The 13,444-nt window shown below is 42.2% G+C and overlaps 1 protein-coding gene across 1 annotated transcript; it reads left to right on the top strand.

The window, feature by feature from the left end:
• The first annotated feature begins 1,552 nt into the window (after positions 1 to 1,552).
• On the top strand, positions 1,553 to 6,652 carry LOC145440161 (microfibril-associated glycoprotein 4-like). The gene is made up of 4 exons (XM_080317742.1): positions 1,553 to 1,929; positions 2,091 to 2,187; positions 2,859 to 2,958; positions 6,319 to 6,652. Exons 1-4 carry the CDS (start codon positions 1,708 to 1,710, stop codon positions 6,650 to 6,652), a joined length of 753 nt encoding a protein of 250 aa, XP_080173868.1. The 5' UTR covers positions 1,553 to 1,707.
• The last annotated feature ends 6,792 nt before the right edge of the window (positions 6,653 to 13,444 follow it).

The raw sequence follows: 13,444 nt of genomic DNA, 5'->3' as shown, positions 1-13,444 counted from the left end.
TCATCTGAGGTCGCCCGGGTGACACTTGTATTGTCACTATTGTGGGGCTCAGATTGGTAGGACAGGGTTATTCGTCGCGCCCATCCAGCGTGGTTATGGACAATGGACAGTGGACACATACGTATAGTTTCGGCCAAGGTCTCTTTTTGGTAGCGCGCTGAAACTAAATATGTCCCGGTGTATCGTGGCGCGGTAATGGCCGGCACCGAAATGCCTAGTTCTATGAAGTATGCATACTTTTTCTTGAGAGGGAGTGGTATGCATTTCAAAATCAAAATATTTAGCGACATTAAATCGCGAAGCGCAAAGATTTTTTTTTCAAAATTATCAACTATCTCAAAAATACTCTATAATTTAGGTTAATTTAGGACATAATTTTGTGTCCCCTTCGAGCTCAACCTTCGCCCACTACCCTCTTGGAAGGGTTGCTTACGGCCCTGGTTAGAATGCAAATCTTTAGATGCAAGGAATCATTAGCTGTATAGTTGAGCAATGGGTATATTATGACGTAAACAAAGATGACATCATGACGTCTCATTTAAAAATAAAATTGCTTTCTTATGAGGCCTTTACATCAAAATTGTTATATTATCTTCCAATATGTGTTCAAATAAGATTTTAAGAAGCAAAATAAATGTAATCGTAAGTAATCGTGATTACTTTTCCAATGTAATCGTAATCGTAATCGACTACTTCCTGATTTTGCTGTAATCGTAATCGTAATCGCGATAATCAGGAGTAATCGTAATCGCAATCGATTACATTCATGAAGTAATCACCCCATGTCTGGCTGCGACACGGCCAATCAAGGTTTCAAGGCTTCAAAAGTGGAAAATCGTATCAAACCAATAATTTTCGTTAGCAAATTAACTTTCAGTTGCGAGGAGCGTATAATTTCAGTACTCGAAAAAATCGTCTTCTACTACTCGACTCGAATCATTAAAATTAATACTCGATTCAGATTCGAGTACTCGAATCATTGTGCCCAGCCCTAGTCGTGGGTTCAATCCCCGGCCGGGTCATACCAAAGACTCGTAAATTGGTATCCGCGGCTATCCTGCTAGGCGCTCAGCAATCACGGATATAGCATGGAGGAGAAAAAGAAAACGGAGGAGCAGACTAGATGACCTCACGGCCGTATCGAAACTCCGTCGTCAAAGCATCTCGCTGGTGCAGGCGAAAAAGAATATCATCTCTCTCTCTCTCTCGGTGATGATGATGATAATATGCCTGTATAGGCCTATATTAAATATAGGTAGCCAATATTCAAACACTACATGTTCAAAAACGGCTGATGGGTCTATAACGAGTAATACCACATCGCAAAATTGAGTTTTTTTCAAAACTTTCTCTTTGATCTGATACTTGATCGCGTGAGCTTCTTGTGACGCGGTTCAAAGAATTTCATAAACGATGTCAGGAAGCTGTCTTCCTCAAAATGGCTGTCAACGAAGTGAATTGTCATTGCAGACAAGTTGGTTGCGTAGAACGTATATGCGTTATATGTTGGTAGAAAACGCATTTGTTTGCAGGGCTCAGTTATAGTAGGTCACATTGTCTTATGCGCCGATATAAATTAATCTGCCTACCCTCACCTATCTTATCAAGTTAAGTAGGATACGCATCGTTAACCGGATTGTACCGACAAGTTCAAATTAAAAAGTTAAAATTTAAATTTTAGAAGCGTGTATAAGTCAATCGCGTAATATGAATTGCAATATGTTCAGTGTTCACTGTGTAAGTCGCCAAACATTAGCAAATTATTTCAGAAATTGGCAGCAGAGGCCAGCTGATGTATTGAATATCAAGTTGCTTTTGAAAATCTCGCTCAAAATGTGGCTTCTTTTGACATTTGGAATCGTGAATTACCCGCTTCAAATCAGATCAGAAGATGAGACGAATACATGTGCTGCACACGAGAAATGGACTGTGAGTAGGAATTGGAATCTTTCATACATGAAGATCGGCATAAGACGTATACAACAGTTGAAATCGGGTCGAAGCGACACAAAATTTTGAGCTAAACTCGAATGCGGACAATTGGTGAGATTTCTGCAACTTTGATTGTATATTGCTGAATTCCGTTTCAGGTTTTCCAGCGAAGAAAACACGGAAACGTGGATTTCTTCAGAGGTTGGGATGATTACGTGAACGGATTCGGGGATTGTGATGGAGATTACTGGCTCGGTAGGAATGTCGTACTTTGATTCCTTCAAGTTGTTGTTTAGCAACTCGGTCATAATCTGAGTGATAAATGACTTGATTCTGTGCAGGGTTGTAACCAAGTCAATAGTTTTAACTCGGGCCGAGTCGAGAGATATTCAAATCACCACCGAGTCAAGTCCGAAACAAATCGGGGAGCGAGTGGGTTCGAGTCCGACTCTGGAATTCCTAAACCTAAGTGTTAAAGGTCTATCTTGGCTTCTCCTCGCCATCTCATCAATGTAAGCGGTGTCTACCAATCTACCAATGGGTCCGACCGAGGTCAACTCCGGTTTAATTACCTCACCATCCCGTCCATGTAAGCGCAGCGGTGTCTTATAAAGCCTAGAAGTTGGCCGTGCTACAAGTCGGCAGCTACTGAATAATAATGAAGAAAATTGGCCTGCTGGTGTAAACTGACCACAGTAGACGATGAATAGGCCTACCATGAACAACATGTCGGTGAGCAAAGGTTCGAGTCTGAGTCATAGTGTGAAGACTCTAGTCCTATGTCCAGGACCATCATGTTCAGTCCAATTATTGACAACTCTGCTTGGGTGATATCGAGTCTCCCGCATTTACGATATAGTAGAATTTTCGCCTTGAAAAACAATCCAAATCAACGCCTTATATCATTTCTTCACGTTTGTCTGCAGGACTCGAGGCATTGCATGAATTGACAAAGGGAGATGATATGTCGTTGGAAATCAACATGATGTCGAAAGATAAGAAAGATCATCGGTGGGCGAAATACAGGTGAGCTGCATTCGAACGTAAAATGGATGATGAAGAACCACAGTTGCGAAACTTAGATTGATTGAATAAGAAATTATTTCGTCTTACATCATGACAAGGGTTGTTTTTTTGTCATGTCCAACTGTCAATTGTGAAAAGATCGTCCAAAAATCAAAACTATCGTGAAATTGTTTGAAAAGTCAATTTTTTTCCCGTACTGCATTGTCGTGCTATGTCTTAGCGACTGTGAATTGTCCAGTCAAGCATTATTTGCCACTTTTTCTCCATTCGTGCAAAGCTGCTTCGTAACAACTGACAGTTGCGACGAGAAAATGCAGAAAAGTAGAAGATAAGCACCAAGACATGATTTTACATAATATTTTACACAGTGGCGGCTCGTGACAATATCGGGTGGTGGGGCAAGGGCTGCGAGCGACTTTTATCAACATGACGTCACAATGACGTTTTCCAACGTAAAAAAGTAACTTTAATATGATGGTCACATGAATTTCCCGACAACAGTGATTTTAACGTAGGTGCCGCGAGAGGTTTGCCGGTGAGCCGTGACTTGAAGTGTGGTAACAAATGTTTTATTCATTTTTTTTTAATCAAAGGATTATTTTACATAATGTACGTGAACTAAGAATCGTCCCTATGCCACGAATCAATTATCAGGTCATCCTTAGTAGCATGCGTTATGATTTCATGGTAGAGTTAGAGATTACGCAAATCGATAGGCCGTCCGAAAGTGTTTCGTACACGATCCCGAGCGAGATAGTGTAAAGGTTATGCGTCCGGCTTCTCGAGCGGTAGGTCGTGGGTTCGATCCCCGGCCGGGTCATACCAAAGACTCGAAAAATGGTATCCGCAGCTATCCTGCTAGGCGCTCAGCAATCACGGATAGCATGGAGGAGAAAAAAAACGGGGGCGCAGACTAGATGACCTCATGGGGCCGTATCGCAACTCCGTCGCCAAAGCATCTCGATGGTGCAGGCGAGAAAGAATATCATATCTCTCTCTCTCTCTCTGGTGTGTTACGACCACTGAGCTGGTGGTTACGAGTTACGACCAGGTGATAGGCAACCAAAGCGGAGGTACCGGGCGTACGATTGGATCAATGGGCTGGACAATTTCTAGACCTCTAATTTTCGCTCTAAAGGCAACTGCGTAAACTAGCCTACGTACGGAGCAAAGATTCAATGTTCGCACTTGACTTGACCAGACTAATTCCAATGACTAGAACTCGAGAGATTGCGTAAGCCTAACTGCAAAGGTCAACGACTTCGGACACATACGCAATTGTTATCTCATAGATTGGGCCTGTCATATTGAATCCAGAACATCAATTTGAATGGTCTTTGAAGAACTAAGGACAGCAGCCTCGGAACTTCGGTCTCGGAACAACATAGTACATTTTGGCCTTGAAACTGGAGATTGTGACGCAACACATACGGCTTACTGTCTGCTGCCAAATCGCCGTTGGAAAATATATTAATCAATAAATACATGAAAGAAAGCCGTAAACTTAGCATACTGTTACATGAAATCATCGAGAAGTAGCATTCGCAATCTCATAACCCATTCCGGCATGGTACACTGTCAAAATCAATACAAACAGACGAACACCGAACTTTGTGTAAAATAGATCGAGGAATAGGCTGATCGAATGATCAGCTGTTAGCCGACATCGAAAATGAAATAGCTATCGCATTTGACAGGGGATTGTAAGCAAATGGTTTGAAGGCCACAATTTCACAGTGAAATGCACATTGGCGAACATAAAATTATGTGAATATTTGAATGCAAACCGAGAATCTTAGTTAGCTGTTTCATGCGATCATCGAGATATACCATTGGAAATATCATCACCGATCTCGTTATGGAACGCAGACTAGATTAGCACAGACAGACACCGGCTTTTCCGTGAGATCCGCAATGATGTAGGTAGGCTAAGTATCAGATCAGCGCGCATCTCTACCATACTCGACCTCGAAAACGAAATAACTGCCTCAATCATTGAGCGTCAACTTTAAGACTTGGCACCGCGTTCGATACTAAAATCAAGACATACCGTGCAAAAGCTCATGACAGATCTAGGTATGGAACATCGTTAAAATCAATAGAGACCAATAACGGCTTTTGCGTAAATCTGTTAGCGATAAATGAAGAGTCAGCTCTCACTCGACTTTGGAAACGAAATTACCACCCACATAGTTCAGTGACAAACTTAAAACTTATTACAGCGGTCGATACTAACATTAAGACTTACTGTGCCAAATATCATGACCGATCTCGGTATGGAACATCGTCAAAATCAATGGAGACCAATACCGGCTTTTGAGTAAAATCTGTTTGCTGTACAATGTACATGATAGATCAGCACACACTGAACTTCGGAAACGAAATTACCACCCTTATCTTTGAGTAGCAAGCCTGAAACTTGGAGCAGTGCTAAATACTACCTTCACGACATATCGTACCAAGTTGCAAGAATTATCATGGTGCGAAACACCGTCAAAATCGACATATACCAGCAAAGGTCGAGTCAACGCATATCACGGTAACCGAGTTCAGATATAGATACGATTGTTACATCACACCTTAAGGGCGACAGGCATAGTTGCCCCACTTGCTCGGCCATTTTACGAATAGGAGAGAGTAAATCACCGTTTCTTTATTGTGCGCGGCTTTGAGAGAATAGATAGTGAAAGCTTGTTATGATCGCTACCGGGGCAAGCCCCGGCTAGGCATTCACAAAGCGAAAACACAGAAGAGAATTCGATTTTCGCAGAGACTTCGCTATGTATGGGCATTTGTTAGCGAAAGCACAAGAACAATGCGGGTTTCGCCGTGATCTCCGGATATACTGATTGCTGTGCGTCTATAAATGGTTAAATTGTTATTGAACAGAATTTTAGGTGGGGCAATGCCCCAGTTGCCCTATAGGACGAGCCGCCACTGATTTTACATAATATCTACCCAAAACACCTTTGAATTCTTGTCGGTAGGGTCAAGCCAGCCTATGACAGCTTACGGATGAAGATCCTTTGGCTAAAACACCAGAATGTCTTGTTCACTAAATTCCTACCAATTTATATATCTTAAATGTATATATTATACAATGTCTTAAAATCTGAACAAGAACTTTGGTGGATCCATTGCGGAAACTCTGTACTACGCCCTTACGGGCGTAGCTGTTAGTTTTTCTCGCTATGCTGCCTTCGGCAGCCTAACACCAAAACATGATTTTACTCGGAAGCCAGAGACACAAATGAACTGTAGACGACGACGAACGCAAGCTCACAAACAGCGCGAACTTTTGAAGAAATAAATGACAGACGAGCAGATTCCCGAAGGTTTTCCGAATTCTTTTTTTTCCAGCAACTTCAGCATCGGCCCCGGATCCGACTTCTACACTCTGCAGTTATCCGGGTTCTCCGGGAATGACGTAAATGCTCTCATATTCAGCAACCATCGACAATTCTCAACGAAAGGCGCGGATCACGATGTTTGGTCGGACAGGAATTGCGCTTCTCTCCACGAAGGAGGCTGGTGGTTTGGGGTCTGGTTTGGCACCGCATGCGGTCTCAGCAATCTGAACGGGAACTTCAAGAAAACAAGCAACAAGGCGATCTGGTGGGCGCACCATGACGATTGGTATCTTTGTTGCTCGGAGATGAAGGTCCACAAAAGGTCGGACGGCAGCGACATCTAGCGGGCATGCCGATATGGACGAAGAAAGACGGGTGATTACGTCACAGACCTACAGCGTTTGACCTACAGAACTACAGCGTCAGCGGACTTGCTACGTCACAGAGGCGTACAATGTCATTATCTGGTGTCACTGAATCAAAAGTAATGTCAATACTGTAATTTGATTCTTGCGACTTCAATGGACGCAACGTCTTGCTCACAATTGTCCAAAGGGCGGGAAGGGAGTTAGCGTGTTTGAGCAGGCTCATGAAAAATTACATGAAACATTGCTCGCCTCTGTATACCGCTGGGCTCAATTTACGAGGAGAGAATTATTCGGCGCCTGGACATCTCTTACTGCATTTTGAATTTTAGGTTGCATGAAAACAAGAATGCACGTCACATTTAGTAGTAGAAATTTTTGGATTTGTCATAAAATTATAGATTGTTTTTCAAATTTCACCGGCTGATAAACGAAAGTACTAGGTCTGCAAGAATACGCCGCACAACATATTTGGGTCAATTCAAACCCGTAGAAGCGAAGTTATCAGAGTATAAAATTGCTGATTTGAAAAAAAGATAGTATTTACTGCTGAAAATTCTATAGTTGTCAACGATAGTGTTGTGACATCACAAATAGACTTGAATTTGACTGTGCTTTGCCATCATTCTGGCCGCTATCTCCAGATTTCCTTTCTTCATTTGCATATTTTCCTCTCTTTCCTCCTCAATCAAGCGCCTTTTCGTCCGCTTTTATCGCTGTCACGTAGCAATGAGCGGGTCTAGCGTAATGTCACCCGAGTTTCTGTACGCGATTCCGAGGTTGTTGAGCATCATACTTGTAGTTCGAGCACAGTTCGCCGAACTCCCGCCTCGCTTTGACTGTACAGTTTTAGGTCGACGGTAAACCATCAGTGGTTCTCAACCTATTGTCTTCGCGGACCTCCAAAGTTTTAGAGCAAATCTAGCTCAATTATCCAGCAACCGTCATATGTCTTGTGCAAATATTAACTGTATAGGCTAGTGATAAACAGCAGCAAAATATCTTTTCTTAAAAAAAAACATCATACTATTTATGTAGAACTTTTATTTGAAAGCGATTTCTGTAGCAGTGTAGCTGCATTTCTTGAAATACGTGATTGTGTCTCGAAAATCCTCGTCTTCGATTTGATAGGAACGAGTGCCGAAAATCCGTTTCCGCCAATATATGTGATCGCGTATATAATATTAACGCGTAACGCTTCCGACGAGACATTTGGGTATGATAGCAACCTATCTGGCACCAAAATTGAGAAACATATTTTATAATGAACATACAACGTCCAGCCTAGTCGTTTCAATCAAGCATGCAGCTCATCTTTTTAAGTTATTACGGAATAGTGGTTATGTAGATCACAGGAAAAATGGGATTTGCAAACATTTCGAAGTCACCGTTGACCTGCACAACTGCGACTTTTATATTTTACCACAAACCCAACAAAATGTCCATTCTGTTGATGTGAGTCCTGAAGTTTTAGCAGCGATGAAGTGAAACTATGCCTCGTGATTTCCCTAATTTAAAGAAATAGAAATTAGGTTATTAACCATTTTGTAAATTTAGAGGCTTCGCGGACCCCCTGAAAATGCTTCGCGGACGCCTAGGGGACTCCCGGTTGAGAACCGCTGTCGTAAACAGAAGCAATGTCAAGAATGCACGCTGATACTTTGAGAGCTTTATCTTCTGGGTTCAAACCTCCCAAAACACGAAGAACACCCAAAATATCACCCATGTAGGCGATACCTCTTTCTACTGTTCATATTTTTATCTCGATTTTCATTCACTAAAGCTTTAACAGCGAATTTGACGTCACAGAGGCGGTTTATAATCCATTTTACGTCCTCATCAGGAGATTCGGACACTCCGTATTTGTTAGAGTCCTTTCCAGAGACTCCGGTTTGATACAAATCGTTTGCCACCTTGTACAAGATGATCGCGCGTACATAACCGCCATCTTGCTTTAAACCAGGAGTGTCAAACTCAACAAGGGTCACGGGCCGGATTCAAATCTTCAGATCGCTCGCGGGCCGCACCAGTCAAATGATTCCATAATGTTACCTCGAAATTCATGATCTTGTTTTTCGCTTGAATACTTTATTATCAAGCATTTTATCATAGGAACCATAGGGGTTCTATTATAGCAACACTGTTGTTCGCAAATATTGGAATTGGCAAAATACGAAGATCGACCGGTTGAATATAGTTACAAGCCATTAAAACAGTGGCTCTAACGATGATATAAGTTAGTATATTTCAACGCCCCCTTTATTTTAGTCGTATTCTACAGCTAGCCTTTTGCGTTTATGCGTTGTGAAGAATACGAGAGATATTAACCGTAATCGCTGACGTAAGGATTTGGTTCATCACGCTATGACCAGGCCGTGTTATTTTTGGCATTTCAGGAGCCGGATGCCAAAACTGCCAAAAATAAAAAATTGAAAATGCCAAAAATAAGCAATTTTTGGCATATGCCAAAAATAAAACGGCCTGCCAAATTGTGTATTTCGTTCATGGTGTTGTGTTAACAGGACCGCGTTACAAGCGAGAAGAGCGTTTGTGAAAGGCAGGTTTCTTAATCTGGGTCCAGCCCACCCATTAGGGGTGAAAGCATGGTGTCATAAATGGTGTGGGCACAGCGAGATTGAACGGCTGACTGCATTTGGTTACGTCATACTTTCCATTTGTCCAAAGGCAATTTTTCGACCATTTTTAACCGGCTTGTCGAGCGCTAAATTTGATAAAACGGGTATCAATGAGAAGCTGCAGCTGCAGTACTGATTATCAAAATATAAATTATATTCTGCTCATGGAACTGGAACCCCCAAAATCAACCACGATTTTTGCATTGTGATCGAGTTGAACATTGTGACGCAACAAACTGTCTGGCTATTTCTCGTTTTGCCAGACAGTCTTGTTGCGTCAATGTTCTTAAACAAGCTAACCTTCCCAGGACTCTTCCATGCGAGCTTGTAATATTAAAGCCACCTGAAGTGAATATATCAGTAGACTGAAGGAGAAATGATAGTCGGGCTACTAAATAGAATGAGTTGAGAGACAACACAGGAAACTCCTGGAAAAGGATCGGGAAGACAATTCTTTCCGCGACGAGATCGATGGCACTGGCGAAGTGATCTCTTTTCATGATGCATGGAAGCCGGTCCGGCCCTCCAAAGATTTTGAAGCTCTGAAAACCTTTTATGGATGACTGGAAACATTCTTTCCCTCAACGGCTACTGTTGAAGCCGATATTTCCCAGATTCTCTGGGCGAGAAATGAATTGAGGAGAAACTTAGCTGACCTGAGTTTGGAAGCACTGTTACAGTGCAAACGATTTAAGTCTATTCAACAGCTGTAACAATCAGCTGTTGAGCGCGTTTGTTAGGCTTTTCTTTCTTTTTTTGCCTATTGGCACCGATTCCGATGAATACTGCACATTTTGTGGTTTCTTTTGATATTATTAACCTATGAAATCGTTAGGTTTTTCCTTCTTCCTATTGTTTGTCGGCACTGATTATAAGTGGATGCTGCACATTTTGTGGTGTCTTTTGACAAACTAGCCCAAATAAAGCGTTTTTGTGACTAATTCGAGGCTGAAACTATCTATTTAGAGGACGATGCCAAAACTGCCAAAAATGCATATGCCAAAAATAACACGGCCTGCGCTATGACGCAATCGGGATATGGGTTTCTCTGGAGGCCGGAAACGTTTCAGTCAGAAAGGCAACAGCACTGCGATCACAAATATTTGAAATATATTTCTGTGTAACTATAATATTCATCATTTAACATGCATATATCGGTTTTGCACCTACGGTTTTGCACTGGCGTTTTCGCCTCCGTGAATAACTACTCTTCGGTAATTTCTTCCATAAAACTAGCAATTCATTTTGCAAATTTTGCCTGCACGGAATTGGGTGTCAATATCGCCGAATTGTTGCTAATGGTGAGTAGAGTGAAACTACAATACCATTGCCGGATGGTTATGTGCAGAGGTGGTTAGTAACGAAGTACTTCTACTTTTTCGAATTAATTTTACCAGTGGCGGCTCGTCCTATAGGGCAACTGGGGCATTGCCCCACCTAAAATTCTGTTCAATAACAATTTAACCATTTATAGACGCACAGCGCTCAATATATACCGAGATCACAGCGAAACCCGCGTTCTTCTTGTGCTTTCGCTTGCAAATGCCCATACATAGCGAAGTCCCTGCGAAAATCGAATTCTCTTCTGTGTTTTCGCTTTGTGAATGCCTAGCCGGGGCTTGCCCCGGTAGCGCTCATAACAAGCTTTCACTATCTATTCTCTCAAAGCCGCGCACAATAAAGAAACGGTGATATACTCTCTCCTATTCGTAAAATGGCCGAGCAACCGGGGCATATATGCCTGTCGCCCCTAAGGTGTGATGTAACAATCGTATCTATATCTGAACTAGGATACCGTGATATGCGTTGAGTCGACCTTTGCTGGTATAGGTCGATTTTGATGGTGTTTCACACCATGATAATTCTTGAAACTTGGTATGTCATGTCGTGATGGTGGTATTTAACACTGTCCTAAGTTTCAGGGTTTCTACTCAAAGTTTAGGGTAGTAATTCCGTTTCCAAAGTCGAGTGTGTGCTGATCCGTCATGTATCGCAAACATATTTCACGCAAAGCCGGTATTGGTCTCCATTAATTTTAACGATGCTCCTTAGCTAGATCCGTCATGAGCTTTTACATGGTATGTCTTGATTTTAGTATCGCACGCTGTGCCAAGTCTCAAGGTTGGCACTCAATGATTAGGGCAGCAATTTCGTTATCAAGTTCGAGTATGGTAGAGATGTGCGCTGATCTGACACTTAGCCTACCTAACGCATTGCGGATTTCACGCAAAAGCCGGTGTATCTGTCTTCCATACTGAGATAGGTGATGAGATGATGATATCATGAAACAGTTTACTAACATCCTCGGTTTGCATTCAAATATTTAGTTTTATTTTATATTCTCCAATGTCAATTTCACCGTGGAATGGTGGCCTTCGGGCCATTTGCTCACAATTACAACCCCTGTCAAGCGCGATAGCTGTTTCGTTTTCGATGGCGGCTAACAGCTTATCGCTTGATCAGCCTATTCCGCAGTAAATTTTACGCAAAATTCGGCGTTGATCAATTCGTATTAATTTTGACAGTGTACCATACCGAAAACGGTCATGAGGCTACTTCTCGATGATTTCATGTAACAGTGTACCAAGTTTTCGGCTTTCATCCACGTATTTATTCGGTAATATATTTTCCTAAGGCGATTTTGCAGCAGACATATAGACAGTAGACACTATAGACCGTAAGCCGTATGTGTCGTGTGACAATCTCCAGCCTCAAGGTCAAAATCTCCCAAGCTGTACCGGGACCGAATTTCCGAGGATGCTATCCGTAGTTCTTCAGAATGATGTTTTGGATTCAATATGACATTTCCTTGTCCAATCTATGAGATAACAATTGCGTATGTGTCCGAACTCGTTGACCTTTCCAGTAAGGCATACGCAATCTCTCGATTTATAGTCATTTCCATTTCTGCAGGTAAGTGGTCAGGTCAAGTCCGAACATGAATCGTGTTGAATCTTTGCTCCCTACGCCGTTTAGCCAGCTGCCTTTAGAGCAAAAATTAGAGGTAAAGCGACTGGTGTCCGGTCAATACCGAGAAAACCATTACCGAGAATGCCATTACCGAGAATGGACACCACCGAGAATGGACATTACCGAGAATGGACACCACCGAGAATGGACATTACCGAGAATGCAATATATGCAATGCAGGCATGTTATGCGCATGAACAGGTCGTGTGTGTGCACCACGGCGTTTCCACATTCGAAATCAATGTTCAGGTATTAATTTCTCGACAACGTCAGTCCCAGTAAGCAATATTCTTGACATTGGCCATTCTCGGTAATGTCCATTCTCGGTGGTGTCCATTCTCGGTGGTGTCCATTCTCGGTAATGTCCATTCTCGGTAATGTCCATTCTCGGTAATAGCATTCTCGGTAATGTCCATTCTCGGTAATGGTTTTCTCGGTAATAGTATAGAACCAAAGCGACTAGGTCCGTATCAGCCTAGAAATTGCCCATTGGTCCAATCGTACGCCGGAGGAAAACGCACTCGTGCCTTTTCTTCAGCGCATTTCGATAAAAATGAATGGCTTACTTATAGCGAGGATAAAAACGCCTTGTTTTGCTTTTACTGTCTTTTATTCGACAGTGCCGGTACCGGAAGCAGTGGCTCTTGTTGGAACAAAATTGGTTATCGCGATCTGAAGCATTTGTCAGAGCGTGTGAAAGCGCACCAAAAATCCCAAGTGCACATGGCTAGTGCAGTTAAATATAAATTGTTTGGCAGAGTAAATGTAATGTCGCAGCTCAATGAAAGTTATCGCGTATCAGTCTGCAAGAACGATGAGCTTGTAGATAAGAATAGGCATGTTCTCTCTCGGGTGATTGATGCCATTAAATTTATTGGAGTTCATGAATTGCCCCTTCGAGGCCACGATGAGAAGGAATGCTCTCTCAATAGGGGGGTATTTTTGGATCTAATTAAATTCACGGCTTCCATGGATAGCATTTTGCGCGAACATCTCGACACCGCGACAGTAGCTAAGGGTACCTCAAAGACTATTCAAAATGATGTGCTTGATTCGATATATCACATCTATCTACAGCATTTGTTTACCGAGATTGTTGACGCTGAATTTCTATCTATTCAGTCTGACGAAACAACTGACATTACGTGTTTGTCACAACTAGTCG

This window comes from Botryllus schlosseri, chromosome 6 (assembly GCF_051294905.1).
Source record: "Botryllus schlosseri isolate E-star chromosome 6, Bs_hap1, whole genome shotgun sequence".
Taxonomy (NCBI): Eukaryota; Metazoa; Chordata; class Ascidiacea; order Stolidobranchia; family Styelidae; genus Botryllus; species Botryllus schlosseri.
The sequence above is the reverse complement of the archived record's forward strand: the minus strand, read 5'-3'. Positions and strand labels throughout refer to the sequence as shown.